The 19,367-nt window shown below is 42.9% G+C and overlaps 1 protein-coding gene across 4 annotated transcripts; it reads right to left on the reverse strand.

The window, feature by feature from the left end:
- Positions 1 to 24: 24 nt before the first annotated feature.
- pcdh10a (protocadherin 10a) lies at positions 25 to 14,678 on the reverse strand. Of its 4 annotated transcripts, none has more exons than XM_029259197.1 (5): positions 11,695 to 14,677; positions 10,931 to 10,986; positions 10,609 to 10,715; positions 2,414 to 2,571; positions 47 to 1,123 (listed from the first exon to the last, which is right to left on the reverse strand). In XM_029259197.1, exons 1-5 carry the CDS (start codon positions 14,206 to 14,208, stop codon positions 1,070 to 1,072), a joined length of 2,889 nt encoding a protein of 962 aa, XP_029115030.1. In that variant the 5' UTR covers positions 14,209 to 14,677; the 3' UTR covers positions 47 to 1,069. The 4 variants fall into 4 exon arrangements, with proteins under 4 accessions (XP_029115031.1, XP_029115027.1, XP_029115030.1 ...); XM_029259196.1 differs by having other exon boundaries at positions 50 to 1,123; positions 2,272 to 2,571; XM_029259198.1 differs by having other exon boundaries at positions 25 to 2,571; positions 11,860 to 14,678.
- Positions 14,679 to 19,367: the final 4,689 nt, after the last annotated feature.

Raw genomic sequence — 19,367 nt, forward strand, 5'->3', positions numbered from 1 at the left:
TCAGTGTAAAAAAAAGTTTAAGCACTTGAAAAAACTTCAAAAAAATTATGAAAAAAACACAGGCCAAGTTCTATGCATTTAACTGTTTATTAATCACCTCTGGCTGTATGTGTGTCTGTGAGAGTGTGTGATTGTGTATGTATCTGTGTGGTTTAAATGTATGAATAACTTTGATATTTATCTTACGTTTTACTTGCCAATTATTCTTACAATAACACAGAATTACCATGATTTCAAACCTAAAGTAGTTTCCTTTCATTATAGACATAACGTTCAATATCTAAAAGTGGAAAAATAAAAGAAGCGACAAAAAAAACAACTTGGTGAGAGTGCAAAAAAGGTTCAGTTTACCCCGCATATCACAGGGCTTCTGTAGCACTTTATGTCAGTTTATGGGATTATATGGTGAATAAGAAACTAACCAATGGATACCACACTTTCAGAAAAAGTATATATGTATATATATATATTCATATATATGTATTTATATCCATTTAGAAGCTTTAAAATAGTACAGTAAACACTTTGCACACATGATATAAACCACTGTATGTATCTGATTAATTTTTAGGCCAATATTGTGGAAATAAAAAAGTCAAAGAAAATTTAAAGCATGATCACAATTTTCCTTACAAAGTCGGAATAGATTTGGGACCACCTGACCACACAAAAATAATATAAAACAGTCAAGTCTAAAATTGAGATATTGCATTTATAATGCACAAATATTTGTCCTGTACAATTGGCTTCTCGGTGCGAGTATAAACATCTAAAGGGCTCAGTGATGTTTGAAGATATACAGAGTGCTGTAAACAGGCACACACAGATTAGAGAAGTGAGATTTGCCACCCCCAAGTTTATTTTTGTTGTTGTGTTTTTTCTTCTTCTTTTTTTATAGTTCAATTTCAACTCATTTCTCAGGCCTGCTGAGAGCAGTAAGGTCCCACTGTTAGCCATCAGTTCTGGTCTGTCCCCCAAGGCAGAGAAATCCAAAGGTAAGGTACAGCTGGATGGCCAAGATAATGACGTTGAAAACTTGATGCTTTTGTTGCTCAGCTATTGTGCAAATTCATGCTGTCTTGGGTATGTCCACGCGGAATGAACTAGCAAATCCTTTTCCGCGCTGCAAGCAGAAGAGAGTCCTGTTAAATCATGTCTGTTTGGAAACTGAACAGATAGCTTGTTAGAGTAAAATAGCTCATTACACTGAAAATTAAAAGACCAGAAGTACAAGTGAAGCATGTTAAAACATGCGGCCCTTGAAGAAAGCTCACATAATTACTTATCTACATCATACAAAGCCACAATTCACATGAAGGAATGGTATAAATTAGCACAATATCATGCATAACAACATTTGATTATTACAGTGGAGAAAGGCCATTATCTGAAACAATGCATGCTCTATTCATTAAGTGAAGCAGTAGTGGGCAATTGTTTAATTTGGCTGCATTTAACAAAATCTGAAAATGGCATGAATGACATATGCTACTTGCTCAGTATTTTTTACCTAACAGGTATTTAACCAGGGAATTAGCTCAGGTTTTCTGTGCTCATGTCTTGCTATTCAACGGAAAAGAGCAAGAAAGGAAATGTTTCAAAATATAGCCAATGGATATCCATTAGAAATAAAGAGCTGAAAGCCTGTGTTAATTGAAAAGAAGAAAAAAAAAGACTTAATAATTAACTATTGTACTGTTTTGCAAACATACACATGTACGTACCTGTCTACAATGTATGCATACAAAATATTAAAGGGAAACGATATGTGCTTCATGCATGTAAGGCGACCAGTAAATCCCCCAGGCTAATGTCAAAATTTCACAGAGATGGATGAGATTAATCCCTGAGTTTTTTGTTCCTTTATCCACATTAAAACACTCATTTTATCTTCGTTCAGTAAGAGGATCCATCAACCACTTGGGTATGTTGAAAAACAGTCCATCTATTATCTTTATGACTAACTTAATTCCATTTAAATGAAAAGTCACAACAGACTTGTTGGTATAAACTCCTCTGGCTAACTGCTTACGATACAGCCAATTTAAATATATTGCCGTAACCAAACATTCAAAACATCACGAATACAGGTTTAATGGAAAATTGGAGGATAGATAAGGAGAGAGAAAACAGAAGGTTTGTTTTAGGAATACGTTTTAGAAATAAACTGAAGAAATGGAATTACAGTGAAAAAGAATTTTGCGGCACTTCCTGCCGTCCTCAGGTTTTAGTTGCACTCAGTCCGATTAAGATCAATAGCTAAATACTCACACAAATATGGTGGTTTGTAAGGCGCACGTGTGCTAGGCAGAAGTGCATCAAACTCTTTCCTCTCTAGGGTGCCGTGATGTGACTTCTCTTTGCCAAAGGTGGAGAATGATCTATCCCCAGTTTGCTCTTGAGTTTCAAATACCTCAGTGTCAGGCACAGAGTCCATCCCCGGGACATGCAGATTGCTACGGTAATCTGCCGCCTGCCGGCCATCGGACGGCACGAACGAGGGCATCCAGCATCGATCGGAGTGCCCTAGGGCTTTGCACTCTTCTGTGCAGTTTGAAAAGAGATCCGCACCTAAAACAACAGAATTGACACGAGATGAGCAAACAGTCCTTCCTTCCTGGAACATGTTTAAACTTTCAGACACCTCAGTACATATGTCCCTCAATACACAGCCTTTCACATTTTCACACACTAAGCAAAGGTGTGTAGAATCCCTTATGCTAATGCTTCACTGGTTTCTTCCCACTTTGCCTTCTCGGTTTCTGTAAAGAGGAAAAAGCAACGAGGGGATTTTCTTCCCTTTTTTCAAAACGCAGCACAATTGTGAACGAGAACAATTGCCAAATGTTTAAGTTAATTAGCTGGTTTAGAAATGATGGAATTGCTGGGTGCTGTGGCGTAATGAAGCCTTCCAGCAACCCTAATCATCGTGCAGATTGGGCTTGGGAAGTCTCAGATAGGGGGACGGTGTGGACGAACGTCGAGGCGCTCTGATCAAAGCGCATGGGAAGACACAAAGAGAGTAATGTGGAGGCACATCTCTAATCTCTAATCCTTCATGGCAGAAGCTTTGCTGCAGAAGATCAAAGGGCCTAGTTAGGCGAATATGTCCCACTGATAAACCTTGCACTGTAGTTCCACAGAAGATTCCTGATTAACAGGATAAAAGCTTACATTTTTATTCTTAATACACAGATTCTAAGGGGACAGGTAATAACGTATTCAAAAACACAGCAATAAAGTATCTCCAAAGTATCTATGTGCTTTGGTCAATTATGATAGAACCTAAATTCCCATTTTCAGCACCATTAGCAATTTAAATAATATTCAGTATATATTCTTACTTCTGCAGAAATGTCAAGATCACAATACTGGATTAATAAATACTAATCACCTTTCACTTTCTAGCAGTGATACTCAAGTACTGGCACACATGCTTTGACTGGTGGGAAAAAAATAAATCCCTAACAAGGATAAAATTGCTTTAGCATTGGCTTTTCCCTGCACACCACTCAAGTCACTGTCACATTTACTGCATAAAACTCCAGTCTGTTTAAGGATCACTGGCTAGACCGTGAATTTGAAGGAAATGCATCGAAATGAATACTAAAGAGCCTTCTAAAGAATTCATAAATAAAATGAAGAAAACATGCAGAAAAACAGTACAGAAATATCAAGCTTTGGACATCTCAGTTGCTCAACAATCTCAAAGCAGAAACTATACAACACCACCCAGAAACTGTCTAGAAGAGTCCTGTAGTGTACGTAAATGATTGTGTATCCCAAAAAAAAAATTAAAAAAAATACTAGGAAGGTGATCAGGAATGATTGATATTCTGAGTTTCATGCAGCTACTCATGTGATGAACATTGGTGCATATGGTAGATAGAAACAAACTAACTGCACTTAAGAATCACACATCTGCAACTATGTCTCTTTCTCCTAAGGTAATGCACAAATTGTATTTTCTATGAGATGTACATCGCTTTGGAGAAAAGTGCCTGTGAAATGAAAAAAAAATGTAACTGTAAATGTAAACAGTCCAGCTCTCAACATTCAATATCCTAATGAGAAAGAGAATTGTGAGGGAACCCACTGAAAGGCTGCAATCAACCATCTCAAAGCCCATCCAGACAGTGCATGTATGAGCCAGACATGATCTGAAGAAAAGATTCTGCAGTCATCTGCTTTTATCAAAGATTCAAAATGCTATGTGTCTCACAAACCTAATGCAAACCTCCATGCTCAAGAAGCAACATTTCTGCAGTGAAATACAGTGGTGGCAGCATCATGTTATGGGGCTGCTTTCATCAGTTGTGTCAGTAATTTGATGTAAACACTGACTGAGAAAGGTACAGTGAAACACTGAAAGGTAAATTGTTTGTCAGCTAACAAGAACTAAAGCTTGGGAACAAGTTCAGCTTTGATGGTAAAATGATTGAAAGCACAGAGCTAAAGGCACGTTGCAGTGGCTCAAGAATAAAAACTTGAGTGCCATTGAATGACCCAGTCCTAACCTCAACCCCACTAGGAATCTGTGGTATGGCCTGAAAATGGCAGCACACCAGTGCTGCTGAAGAAATTTGAATTAACTGGAGAAAATCTGGCAAGGTGAGTGAGTTAACATCACTCCCAACAAATATGCAAAGCTGGCAAATACCTCTAATGACTTAAAACTAATATTATGGCAAAAAAAAAACAGCATGCAAGCAGGATGTGGTGGTACAGTGGATTTGGCTGGGTCCCACTCTCTGACAGGTCTAGGGTTCAAGTCCCACTTGGGGTGCCTTGCAATGGATTAGCATCCTGTCCTTGATATGTCCCCTCCCCCTCCAGCCTTACACCTGTGTTACCAGGTTAGGTTCCAGTTTGCCATGACCCTGCTCAGGACAAGCAGTTTCAGACTGTGTATGTGTATTCAAGCAGTATACACACACACACACACACACACACACATTTTCAGAACCACTTGTCCCATATGGGGTTGCGGGGAACCAGAGCCTAACCAGCAACACAGGGCATAAGGCCAGAGGGGGAGGGGACACACCCAGGACAGGACGCCAGTCCACCGCAAGGCACCCCAAGTGGGACTCGAACCCCAGACTCACTGGAGAGTAGGACCCAGTCCAACCCACTGCGCCACCGTGCCCCCTCAAGCAGTATACTTAACTTAAAAATATTGGTTAGGAAATGACAAATATTGTGATTTAACAGTACTTGGGGTTACAAGACAAGCACTGATTAGCACAAGACATAAATATATCATTTGTAGTACAGCAACATTTGAAAACTTTCATATTATCTGAATATCTCTGCAAAGCATGTTATAGGTATCTGAAGTCATGCACAACTAGGTTTCCAACAATTCTGCCATCATTATTCTACTTAAAATTATTACTACTACTCTCGAAAAATTCTTCAGATCTATTTTTCATTATAAAGTGTTTTTTTTTTCTCTCTTGTTAAAGGGGAGCATTATATTTTATAATTAGCAAAGGGCACATTCTCACTGGAAACGACAGACTTCCAGTGTTAGAAATCTTATTTTGCACAAACTTGCGCTACTTTCTCTTACAACCACCTTTCTTATTTTTCTTCATATGCCTTTAATGAATTCCAGGGAATACCTGGAGGACCTCAGGGGAAATGAGTGGGGTAGAATGTAATGGAACTTTATTAATCCCAAAGGGCAGATTGACTTGCTGGTATAAATGGAACAAATAAAATAATGCAATATCATAGAAACAAAATTACCTGAGAATAATTTAAAATCAAGGCATAGCCAACACTCTGATTATTATACTACAGAATGAATACAAAACAGCATCCACTGGTTATTTCCTGAAATACAATAGAGATTCATTTCCAATACAAAAACCCCTTGGCACCTTGATCTAATCGAATACAGGAAAAAATATTGGAAAAGCAGCTAAATGGTTGTTTAGCGGGTTTTATCTATCTACCAGGTAAGTAAAACAACAGTTAGTCTGATATTTACCTACATTTACACAGAATACATTTTTTCTATTTTCTGCACAGAAGTTGGATATTTTGCTGAGGCTAGTCCTGTACTTCGCTCAAGGTAAAACAGTAGTGCTTCCTCTGGCTCTGATTCTACAAACCTTAATGTCAACGTCCAGTTATACTACTATACTACCTACTGCTTTACATGACCCAGATTCACTTATAGTTTTGGGGAGAATTTGTCAGAACACATTGGACTGCTCTACATCAAACCAATAAAAGTCCTTGAAATGGCATTACACTCATGTGTTTCTCTATCAGCTCATGGCTGTGGAAGTATTTCTGCTTTCAAGCTTTTTTTCTCTGTTTATCATTGGTCAAAATTAAGTACAAATATCTTCACAATGAGGGGGTGCGGTGGCGCAGTGGGTTGGACCGCAGTCCTGCTCTCCAGTGGGTCTGGGGTTCAAGTCCCGCTTGGGGTACCTTGTGGCGGACTGGCGTCCCGTCCTGGGTGTGTCCCCTTCCCTCTCTGGCCTTACGCCCTGTGTTGCCGGGTAGGCTCCGGTTCCCCGTGACCCCATAAGGGACAAGCGGTTCTGAAAATGTGTGTGTGTGTGTGTATCTTCACAATCTGGCTAAATCCAAGCTTTGGCTGAACATGTGACGAGAGATTTTTTTTAAGCCGACATGGGAAACCATTCACACTGAAAGTAAATTGAGAGACTGTTAAGAGCATTTCATTTCACTCTGGGGCAATTCTGAAAATAATTAATGAAGTGAATGCAAATTAGCACTATTAATTTGATGAAAATGAGGACCACATATGGCGAGCATGGGCGACCAGTCCTCAAGGGCCACAAGGTCAGCTGCTTTTCACTCTACATCATGTCCTAATTGTTCCGCTCAAGTCATTATTTGAACTGGGAGTCCAGTCACCTGGTGTTTGAGTTGTAAATCAGTTGCTAATTGAAACCTAACTCCACAACCTGCAGGACTCTCTCCCCTGAGGACCCGAAATGGACCATCCCAGGCATATGGCATGGAGACAAGCACCACAGGTACATTCGCAAATTAATACTTGTGTTAATCTTTCGAAAGAGCAACACAAACCCATTATATGTACTTGGTAATATCCAAACTGAATAATATATATATTATATATATATTAGTACATATTTTTGTGATATATATGTGTGTAATTTTTCTGGATTAATGCTGAGGTTGGAATCATAACAATGAAATCTTCAATACATTCAAATATTGTGCTACAAAGTACATCCAAGTGATGTTCTCCTTGCTATGCACCAAGAGAAAGTGGGTGACCTAATTAGTTAAAAACAAAAATAAGATCAGTCATGAAGAAAGAAAGAGGTGAAAGTGTAAAGTATAGCTGAGGTCAGGTTTTCTTATTGACGCTGTAACTCTGCAAGAAATGTCTGACAGGTAGACATGTAGATGTACAGCTGGAAAGAAAAGAAAGATGGTTCCAGTGGGAGGTTTACTGTTTCTTTCTTTCTTTGAAAAGTATCACATGTTCAACATATAAGCCACACAATCCACAATTTCCCGTATAATACCCTGAATGCACGATAACCACAGGTATACAATGACTCCAAAGACACCTTTTGTCTCGAAATCTGATATCCAGAAAGCTCTCTTACAGAGTAATGTCTGCATTGCTCCGTTGTTGCTGAAATTTGCATCACCACTAATTTAATTCAGTGTAAAGACACTAACGAGGTTTAGAATGTGACGTAAGCCCAAACTGGTATAGTATAGCCAGAAACTAGAGCTATTACCCAGTTCATTGTGTTTCACTTGATTCCATGCAGCTAAAAAAAATAGTCAATAATATATTTTGAAGCTAACAGTTAAAGCAACAAATGTAAAGTTGTGTTCAGAACGAGGGACATGGACATTAGCATGACATTAAAAAGCCGCAGATCTTTGCAGTCACTGCTACACACATGCACTCAGCATCAGGCCCAGGTTGAACAGAGAAAGCTTAAATGTCAGAAACCATTTGATTCTGTGGGTGAAAAAAAAAAAAAAGAGAGGAAAAAAAAATTACTAGAACTATCACACTTCAGAATTGCAAAAGATGGTGCTATTAACTCTGCCAAAGTGGAGTTATTCAATTTCTAAGGCACATAAAATACAGGTAATCTGCAATCAAGCAGAGGCTTTTAGTGTTCGTTCTCCATCTAGTTTGTGCGTCTGCTTAGCAGAGGTGAATGCAGAAAATGGCACGGCGGATAAAGGAGGTTTATTGAACACATTTTACATTTTGAATAAACTGGGAGCAATACATTTATTTACAAGCACTTGCCTATGTGACTGTGGGTCTTGAAGAGAAATTCCTAGACACAGTAAACTCTTTTTTTTAAAAGGCCATGACACTTCAAAGAAAGTGGCAGTTCTGTTGGAAATGATGCTTGAAAATACCACGTTTACAAAAAAATGTGAAAATACAGACTTTTCATTTCAGTTTTAATTTCACTGACGTTCTGTGTTATTTCAACAATCTACAGATCATTAACCATAGACTGTACTTAACAAGGATTTATTTTTTCTTCAGGTGATGTTGCCACCTTCTGTTCTGTTTCCAAAAACATTTTTTATTTTTTATTTTTTTTTCCAGCGTACAACGTGGAGAAGAAAAGACTGAGGTGTATAGTAAAGATCAAAGGCACATGCAAAGTTTTTAGTAGAACACTTCTCAGTTGTTGCATCTACACTGACATCAACAGGTATGGGGGTTTGCTCAAGTGAACAAATTAGGAGGAGAAAAAGGTTAAAAAAACCTTAATCCTCCTGAAAATGGCATCTTCATTTTAAATTCAGAACTAAATCCAAGTATTACAAACTCAGGCCTTGATAATAACCTTCATTTGATAATTGGTATGCAAAGGTCTGAAAATGAATTACTGATCAGTGAGCTGTAACAGAGTGGCAACGTGCACTGCAGGCAGAGTGTGGTCTCCGCTGGGAGCAAGCATCCTTCAGATCGTGGCCCCGTGGGCCAGCCTGGCTCTCCGATATGCAGGAGCAGCGCGACTGCAATCCGTTTTACGTGATCAGACATCTTTCCATTTGGAACTTTTATATTAACTAAGAGAGGACACTTTAACCATACAGCTGCTGGAATGCGCCAGTGACAGTACGAGGTTAAAAACACAATCTGTAAAATGACACTTGTGGACCCAGTCAAAATCAGTGATGTAAATTCTGACATGTGCAATACAACATAATTTCTTTTCTTATTGGGGCATTTAATAGTTAGGATAGGTGGACTTAACGCAACCTGCAAGAACGCTCAGGATTAGTTTGATCATCTAGACGTAGCAAAAAGCATTTTTAAATATCAGATAGGCAGCATAATATAAGATTAAATTGGATTATTGCTGGAAATCCTCATTGCCCCATAACCCACATGTCCTTATGATTTATTTAAGCTACTCTAATACAAGTGCTGGCAGTTACTGTTGTATTTAAATACATTTAGAAGATATTAGGGTAACACAAAATAATGAGTGAAATAACGCAAACTAAGAAAATATACATGCATTCTTGAACGTCCAGAGCAGAAATCAAAACTTTGAACTGTGGCTAATCATTTAAGAAATGAGAATTGTGAGGAACTGAAGTACAGTACAGTGAAATAACATCAAGAAAAAAAAGGCAGAAATTTTCTTAACTGTATTAAGTGTGATCTGAATTGTTCATTAATTGATTCTAATCCACACAGAATGTTAACTTACACGCACTGCATTCTGATTAAAAAAACAAATAATATGAAATTGTGTTTATGTATTTCCGTCATTTCTGTCAACAGAAGAACGCAACATAAATATCGATAAACTCCGATAAAATTATAAAGTGTGCTTGTTCTTCATCTGTTGAAGCACTAATGGCAATTCAACAAAACTTTCCTATAAAAAGCAGCATAACATTAACCTTGCTGTCCACAACCTCTACTATACATCTCAAATATATCTTGACATGTGTTAAGCAGTTGAGTGCGTGCCTACATACGTATATACTGTGCCAGTGTGTGTACGTGCATGTATCACATGCAAATACCTCAGTAACTCATCTATCCAATACATGCAAACATAATATTTTGCTTTAGAACATGTTACAAAGCTAAACTGCTACTACGTAATCAAAAAAGAAATAAATAAGCTGAAGCAAATAATATTCAAGACCGTGACCAAATAATTCTTACGATGCCAAATGCTTATTTAAATTACCAGTACCATTTAATGAAAAAGGAAACATATAAATGAAATGAGCACATTATACTGTGAGAATAGCTCTCTGTGTGTGTGTGTGTGTGTGTGTGTGTGTGTGTGTGCACTTGCAGCTCTCCCTCTGTGAGAAGCGTTGAGCAGGGCTGACCGATCGCTGTCCTTTCAGCACCACACTCCGGTGAGTCAGAGAACAGAACTGAGCTCTGCTGGCTAAAGCAGCCCTGATCCACCGTTCAGCGCCAGCGTGACACACCACCCTCCGCTCAGGGCTTCTCCAAACACCAGCGCAGACGGCTCCCACAGACAGCCGCAGCCATCTCCACAGCACCGCCAGCACCATCTCCACGGCAATCCGCGGTACAGTATCGGGCAATAAAGCATCACTCACCAGCGGAATGACCCCGGTTGGTGGCGTCGTGGTCACTGTCTCCTTGCTCACTATCACCGTGGCCACTGTCTTTAGAGCTCACAATGTCTGCTTCCTGGAAAGCAGAACTGGAACAGGAGGAGACGGCACATGGGTGTTCTGCCTCGCACTGGCTTCACCACTGAGCAAAACAAATATAATTGTGCCATCAGATGGCCACTGGAGGAGCTACACTTGGCAGGGATCTCTACCAGTGAGGACTGTGGTGCTGCAGACAGCGACTGCTCGCAGTCACCTCTCCTGTTCGCCCCCACGAAACCATCACGGTCCTTCACGTCCTTACCTGTTAACACGCCGGGGTCTGTCCACAAGGTAACTGAGTTCAGCTCTCTGTTTTGTCTAAAACAAACATATTTAATTACGCTTACTACAAACGTGCAGGAAAAGTGCAACAGCTGAAAAAGGTTTGTTCCACACAGCCGAGTTACGCAAAGTTACACAGAAGTTACACTGTTCAAGCGCACAGCGAGCTGTCTTAGTGAACTACACTTTATTTACCAGAACTGGCCTGGGTACCATAAGTAGCCCAGTGAAGTTATTCAGCCTTGGGGTTTGGTCATAGTCGAACCTTTGTTCTGGTGTTACTCCACTGGACCGTGCCAAGAATACTTAATTCACATGCACAGCGCTGAAGATGCTCCTCATTCAGCGGCCTTATCCTAATCTCCAATACCTCATTTGGTTATTTTTATGTTCTCTAGCAACTAAGCGCATTAAGATGCACTACTAAAAACAGACCATGCTCAATCATTCGTTTTAAACAGAATTCACATATATATATATATAGACAGTATATATATTTACATATACAGTACACGAAAAACTTCAACTACCTAGGCCTCAAGTGAGGAAACACACATCCATCTACTTCTTGGCACCTTTTTTTTTCTTTTCTTTTTTTTCCCCCCACATGCACGCATGCTCTTAATATTTCCATAATGTGTATAAGCAGATGGACATGTACATATCAATTCAAATTGAAATAGCCAGTGTCAAAAACGTATAATAGATATATATTTGCATACAGATATATGTAAGTATTCTTACCTCGTTGGACAAAATGCTGCCGTTAGATATGATGTCAGGCTGCTGGTCTGTGTAACCTGTCACTATGGCTCCACAGGGATTGTGTTCAGTGTCAGTGCTTCTAGAAGGACTACAGGGCTTTAGGAACATGAGATCAGTTTTGGCCGACTCCGGGGTGAGACATACCTGGTAGCAATAGTTCTGGTTTTGGTGGTGGGAGCTGAAGCTCCCGGATTCCTCAACGGGCACCTGTGCGCTGCTGGTGACATTAGAGCTCTGCACCAGCATGATATCTGACTTGCTAAGCTTTTTCTTGCGGGCGCGCGCCTGCCGGCCGCCGCAGCACGCGCCGCAGCACGCGCCGCAGCACGCGCAGCACTCGCCGGTCACGCACGTGTAGATGCTCATCTTTTTGTCCTTCTGACAGCGCACGGCCAGCACGATCATGGCCAGGAGGAAGATGAAGGAGACGGAGCCGAGCGCGATGATGAGGATGAGCGTCAGGTCGAGGGAGTTCTCCTTAGTTTTCGCGGAGCTCCGGTCCCCGCTGTGACCCTCCACGATGCTGTCCACCAGGGTAATGATCACGCTGGCCGTGGACGAGAGCGGCGGCTGCCCGTGGTCCCTCACCTCGATCAACAAGTTGAACGGGTGGTTCGGATCTCGCTTGCTGGATATTCTCCTGGCGGTTCTCAGCTCGCCGGTCCTCCAGTCCATGCGGAACATGCCCAGCTCGTTCCCTTTGAGGATGCTGTAGGACAGGCGCGCGTTCTCGCCGTCATCCGCGTCCATGGCCACGATCCGCGTCACGAGGAAGCCGGGCTCCGCGGAGCGGGGCAGGTGCTCCTTCGCCGTGCCGTTCTTCCCCACGGGGGCGATCACCGCGGGCGCATTGTCGTTCTGATCCAAGATGACCACGCTGACCGTCGCGTTGGACGTCAGCTCGGGACTGCCGGAGTCCTTCGCTTGGACCATGAAGCTGAAGTCCTTCAGCTGCTCGTAGTCGAAGGATCGCAGAGCGTAAAGGTAGCCGTTCTCCGAGTTGATGGACACGTAGGTGAACACCGACATGCCCTGGATGTCGCACTCCAATATGGAGTAGGATATGTACGCGTTCTGTCCCATGTCGGGATCCACGGCGCTCACGGCGTAAATGTAGGCGCCGGGCACGTTGTTTTCGGTCACTTGCACGTCGTAAACGGACTGCAGGAACCTGGGCGCGTTGTCGTTCTCGTCCGACACCTGCACTTTGATGGACTTGCTGGTGGCCAGGGACGGGACACCCTTGTCCTTCGCCACGATCGTGATCGTGTACGAGTCCACGCTCTCTCGGTCCAGGGGCCCGTCCGTCACGACCGTGTAGTAGTTTTTGAACGACGACTTCAGTTTGAAGGGCACGTCTCCTAGCAGCTCGCAGTGGATCTGCCCGTTCTCCCCCGAGTCCCTGTCCGTGACGCTGAGCAGCGCGATCACGGTGCCCGGGGCCGCCTGCTCGCCCACGGACTCGCTCACGGTGCTGAAGCTGATCTCGGGCGCGTTGTCGTTCGCGTCCACCAGCTTCACGAGAACTTTGCAGTGCGCGGGGACCGCGTTGGGTCCCAGGTCCTTCGCCTGCACGTAGATCTGGTACGTATTGCTCTCCTCGTAGTCGACCTCCCCGATCACCTCGATCCTGCCGGTGCGCGGGTCGATGCTGAAGAGCTCGCGCACGCGGGCGGAGTTGTGGCTGCTCAGGGAGTACACGATCTCCCCGTTGGAGCCCTCGTCCAGGTCGGTGGCGTTGAGCTGGATGACCAGCGTGCCCAGGGGCGAGTTCTCGGCCATGCTCACCGTGTACACGGACTGGTCGAAGGCGGGCACGTTGTCGTTCGAGTCCAGCACTTTGACGAGGAGCAGCGCCGTGCCCGTCCTCTGCGGGAGACCCCCGTCCACGGCCGTGAGCACGTACCTGTGCACCGCCTGCTGCTCCCTGTCCAGCGGCTTCTCCAGCACCAGCTCGGCGAACTTGTTCCCGTCGCCCTGCGTCTGCACGTCCAGGTAGAAGTAGCTGTTGGTGGTGATGTCGTAGGTGCGCAGCGCGTTCGTGCCCACGTCGGGGTCGAACGCGCTCTCCACGGGGAAGCGCGTGCCCGGCGTGGCGCTCTCGGTGATCTCGATGGTGATGTCCGTCTCGGGGAAGCTCGGCGGGTTGTCGTTGATGTCCAGGATCTCGATCTCCACGCGGAAGAGCTCCAGCGGGCTCTCCAGGAACACCTCGAGGTGCAGGAGGCACGTCGCGCTCTGCTTGCAGATCCGCTCGCGGTCCATCTTCTCGTTCACGAAGAGCGCGCCGTTCTCCAGGTTCACCTCCAGGTACGGCGTCCTCGAGCTGGGCACGATCTGGAACTTGCGAGACGAAAGTTTTGTCACGTCCAAGCCCAAATCCTCCGCGATATTCCCCACGAACGTCCCGTGGTCCTGCTCCTCGGGAACAGAGTAGTGAAGTTGGCCGAGCACTCCATCCACGACGCAGAGCAGGAGGAATAGCACGATCATCTCCACGCGACAAGTGCACTTTGTAAGTTTTATTCCTTAGAACTGGAGTGGATTACGAGTTTCCCATCACCCCCAGTGTGTAAAGCGAAACGGACTCCCTCAGCGAAGAAGTACTTCCCCGTTTGGTCTTGTCAGCCGAAAACCATTCTGTTTCTCTGGTGAACCAGCCCAGTGTAGCCATCATCGGAGCGCTGACACTTATTTCGGCGAGTTTTGTAATTCTGCGAGCTTTGGCTTCAGGGGGAGGAACATCATTATAATGCCGCAAACATCCCACTTTACTCCTTAGAAAAAAAATACACAGTCCATCGCTACACGCGTTTAGCACACGACTATAACTCCCGCAAAACGACTGCGCCTATAAATGACATTTATAGCACTTTCTGACAGCGCGCTCTCCCCATCTCAGCCGCGGATCCTGTGATCTCTCCGGCACACTTCTGAACACCAAGCGTCCAGCTTTTCTTTTTTTACTCCGCTCCCCCGCTCCAAGCCAATAGGAGACCTGGACACCCACGGAGGTGACATACGATTGGTCCGTTACACGACAAATGGGGGGGCTGGTGATGTCACGGGTCTTAAAGAGAACCAAGTTCGTTTCCCCGCATGGTTAAATTAATTGATTTATACATCTGATGAAAGAGCCGGTAGGTAAACTTGCGTACTGTAGTACGAATAATAACAACAACTAAATAAGACAGAAACAAGGGCTAGTCTCTGGTTGGCAGGGATAAAAAAAAGCATACACATCCATGAAAAGTCTATATAAATAAAGATCAGCGTTAGAGGCTTGATTTTTTTTAAAAACGTTTTATTTTTAACAGCCGTGTGGTATTTTTAAAGCTATCTTTATACGTGTTATCTGAAACGGAGTGGATATAGATTGGTATCGGTGATAAAGGTTCGATCACACCCTCATTGTGTGCTGACGCTACCGACGACGCACCGACTACCGGCGGCCGCCAGTCAGACGCGCTGCCCACGCTTCACTGCGGCTTCACACTCTCCAGAGATTTAGCTCATGCAAACTGTGGCCATATTCTCACAAGCCGTGGGGGAAAAATAGGTACGATAATTGTCCGTTCCAGCACGCATGATTTTATTCACCGCTATGTATTTTTCAGCTGACGGTCCAAAACACATACCACGTTCGTTGGGCTCGTCTTCCCAGCTTCCCTTTTTCCTTGTTTCGGTGGAAAATAAAGTAAAATAAATGCACTGTCTATTATTATTCTACCCACCGCACGACCTTGGCGATAAGTTACACATCTTATCTGAAATATGAAACTTGGTGGCGACTCGAACATTGAAATATCCGATAACTGTCGCTCAATAACTGTTCAGTCTTAATTGTGGAAGCTCCACTTTGCCAATGCACTTTTTCTTCATAAACTTTCCTCTGACAAGATATTATTGTTTCTTCAGAAAGTTCTCAATTGAACGATCTCCCTCTTCAATACCCCGATACCTCGCCGCGGAGATGACGCACAATCACATGCTGCATGCGCCCCCTAGCGGCGACGTTAAGCGCGATTTGCCTCTATTTTTCATAATTTATGACACAGAGCACAAATCATATTCATATAAGAATTTTCGCTTTACAGTGGACATTAATCTTAAACGCATTCAATAAAGCAGAGCGTCCCTGGAGCCAGTGCACCGATGAGGGAAGGGGAAGGCGGACCGGGGTTAAACTGAATGAGAAAGGTTCCCTTTTAAGGGAGATTTATATACTCCTGTGTTCCGACATGAACTGTTAACGCACATCAGGCAGGCATTTTCACACAGCCTGCCTTAATTCCCGGCAGGAAACTGGGGTTAAAAACCTTATATTCCCCCAGGGCAACACATGATTTAGGCATATGTTTAAAATTATTAACTGTAAAAAACTGTATACTGTATAGAAGTACTGCATCCAGACTTGTACATATCATAAAACACCTCATATAATATGAAGACTAGGTATTGATCGCATTTAGATGATTAAATAGCCAACATACATGCACACATACTCATAGCCTATATGTATGCACACGTCAGTGGGGGGTTTGAGATCCCAACAAATGTAACTACCGAATTTAGCACACTGTGTCATGTTTAAGGCCACAACATGCGAACAATATCATCAATATCATGTATTCCTGCCCACAAATTGCCTACACACATGCGGCATGTGCTGAACCACAACACTTTTGTTTCCAGGTAGATTAAGCAGGTAAAGACAGGACTTCTAAAAGAGAAAGGACATTATACTATTTCATGGTTTATGCATACTATTTAAATGATGCTATATTATGTCTAAGTAGATATGTGATGAGATAATGATAAACTCAAAAGCAGAAGCGCTACATGTTGGCTGAGCAGAAAAGTACTGACATGTGATGGGAAAGTGTAGTGTAAGTACCAGCGCGCCCTCTAGTGAGCGCAGAGGGAACTGCACTCAGCCAATAAACGAATTGACAGCGTCCTTGTGTGTGATGTGTGTGTACCAGGAAGAAGGGGGGTTGAAACTCTTCTTTTAGCCATTATGGAACAGCAGATCAGGCACCTGTAAAAACAGCTGCTGCCCCAAGTGAAGTCTTCCTCGATCTCAATTCGGAGATTTGGTAAGAGGTTAGTGTGATACAGCTGGTGGTATAGTGTTAGGGCTAGTGCTTTTGGCTCCAAAGGTTGTAGGTTTGATCCCCACCTCTCACCGTAATAGATACTTACCCTAAATTGCTCTGCTGAAATTACTGAGCTGTATAAAGGGGTAAATAATTGACATCTTAACACTGTAAGTTGCTTTAGAGAAAAGTGTCACCTAAATGAATGCATGTTGAATCATCAGCTGAACCAGGGATGTGACCACGTAAACTCGTAGTGCTTATGAATATTTATAAATCACAGATATTAGGCTTTTAAAGAATCGTCAGCATGCTTTGTTTTTGTAATACAGCCTGAAGCACTTTTTGGTGAGCAGTGCTTTTCGCATTATTCAGCCTGGAAAATCCAACATGCGACTGCCTTTCTAATCTCGTTGATTTATGGTGAAGGCTTTGTTATAAGGATGAGGGTAGCCACACCCCATCCACATGATTAGTGAGCCCGTGTCTGTTGTGGATAAGCAAACTGATTGAGTGGTCCAGCATGTGAGCAAAGCCCCATCCGTCATAGGAGCTATCAGAAAGGCCCAAATGCAGAGAGTGTCCCTCAGCCAGCGGGGGTCCTTTCTGGAACATTCCCTGAAAATGAGTCAACGTGGTTCACGGTGTGACTTCTCCACCAGTCGCCGGACATGCTGCACACGTGGCCTTTCGTTCACACATCCAAGGATGTCCTTGCAGCTGCGAAAACCATGCAGGAAGTGGCCGCGTGCGTGCGTGTGTGTGTGTGTGTTTGGGGGGAAGGGGTTTTTTTTTTGCATTTGTGGTTACGCATAAGCACTGTTCAAATGCGAAGGAGAATTGTGGTTATTAGGGAAATTAAATTTTAAAAAAAGAAAATAAAAGCCAGGAGAGAAATTACCGGAACCTTTAAAACCAGGTCAACGATTGTGTTTGACAAACAAATCATGTTCCACAAAGAAACAGGTGGCAAGGGTTAGATCACTTATTTTCCATATTCATAATGACGCTGGATTAAAGTCCTTGCAGTTTGCTGTAATATTCATACTTACACAAAAGACTGGAGACAATCTCCTTTTGCTTGAACTTAAGAAAAGAAACATAAGTACATGTATAAAAAGTCCATCATCGCCATTATTATTATTATTCTTATTATTATTATTATTATTAGAAGTATTTTAAATGTTTTATTATTTTTTTTTTAATTACCCACTGACCCCTGGAAAGGTGATTTTCACAGACCACATAGTAAAAGCTATTCAAATTTGCAGAGGTAAGTGGCTTGCAAATGGAATATGAAGGCACAGAGCAGATGCTGTGCAGAGACTGATTGCAGCAACAACAACCAGCCCTTTTCTCCATGTTAATAGGCATGAAATATTTAGATGCACCCATAAGTTTATATCCAAGACACAGTTTTATACCTCCACTCAGTTTTTTTTTTTTTTTCTTTTTTATCCGTATCTGTTGCATTTCAAAGAATCTCCCTGGTATTTAAACAAAGTGTCAGCAAGTGTGCCAAATCAAATTATTGTAGCGATGTTTGTGTGGGTAGGGTGACAGGGAATGTGTTTTTGTTCAAATGTACTGGGAAAAGAAGCTGGTTTATAAGTGCATCTTACCTGAATTATGCTGTGATTTGGGAAGGGAAAACAGGATTTTAAAACTGTTACAGTAATGGATGAAAAGTGCACATGAGAAAAAGTATTATACAAATTATAATAGTAATGTTACCTGCTTTGATTCTGGTATGGGGGGTCCACTTAAAATGGTAAGGTCAGGATGTTTATGAAAAAATCAGTGGATACAATCACAATACCCTTTTTTAATAATCTTTGTGTCACTGTGGTTCACAGGGACTTGGTGAGATGAGGGCAGCAGGAACAGCAATGCAATAGTAATATGGAATTGAATTATGTATACTGACATTTAGACAACGGTGATATTTAACTCTGTTCAGAACAGAAATGTAAAAATTAATTATTTCAAAGTTTTTGAATGAAAACGAATTTGTTGCCATTTTTTGAAACCCTTTCATCCCATAAGTTGCACTAGGAAAACCTGACCTGGACGATGAGCATGTGTGTGAGATGTGGTGTAAACAGCGCGAAACATTATGGGCTAAAGGTGTGTAACATTTTTCCCACAGAGTATTCGCGTCACAATTGTGTTTTGAGTTTCGTAGCACCGCAGCCACTTAGAGATGCTCTTCCAGTGCGCAGGTGAAGTCCCTATAACTGTGTGTTGAGACTGAACTGTGTAATCTGCCCATTGTGACTGGGAGTTCAGCGCTGCTGGGATATAATTGGCATTGCTCTGCTGTTGAACAGAGGGTTTGAGGCTCTAACTCAGCTGGCTGCTGCAGAAACTCCTCCTACAACCCTGTCAGGCACCTGCGGGCTGCCGGTTGCCTGCGGTAACGCGTACGCTGCTCCTTCAAATGGCACCAGGTCTCCGGCGTGACACTGAGTGACCCGTGTTGCGTAAAGAGAGCAATCAGCTTGGCAGAAAGGCGTGTGCACTCTGCCTTTGAGCCTCGAGGCAGGGTGTCGG

This window comes from Scleropages formosus, chromosome 16, assembly GCF_900964775.1.
Source record: "Scleropages formosus chromosome 16, fSclFor1.1, whole genome shotgun sequence".
NCBI classification, from domain to species: domain Eukaryota; kingdom Metazoa; phylum Chordata; class Actinopteri; order Osteoglossiformes; family Osteoglossidae; genus Scleropages; species Scleropages formosus.

Excerpts from the sequence above, each read along its gene's own strand:
- pcdh10a (XM_029259194.1), bottom strand. The coding sequence starts at position 14,208 with ATGATCGTGCTATTCCTCCTGCTCTGCGTCGTGGATGGAGTGCTCGGC. Across the intron at positions 10,987-11,694 it reads GCAGCATTTTGTCCAACGAG|ACAAAACAGAGAGCTGAACT; the intron begins GTAAGAATACTT and ends TGTTTGTTTTAG. Across the intron at positions 2,572-10,608 it reads CAACCGGGGTCATTCCGCTG|GTGCGGATCTCTTTTCAAAC; the intron begins GTGAGTGATGCT and ends CTGTTGTTTTAG.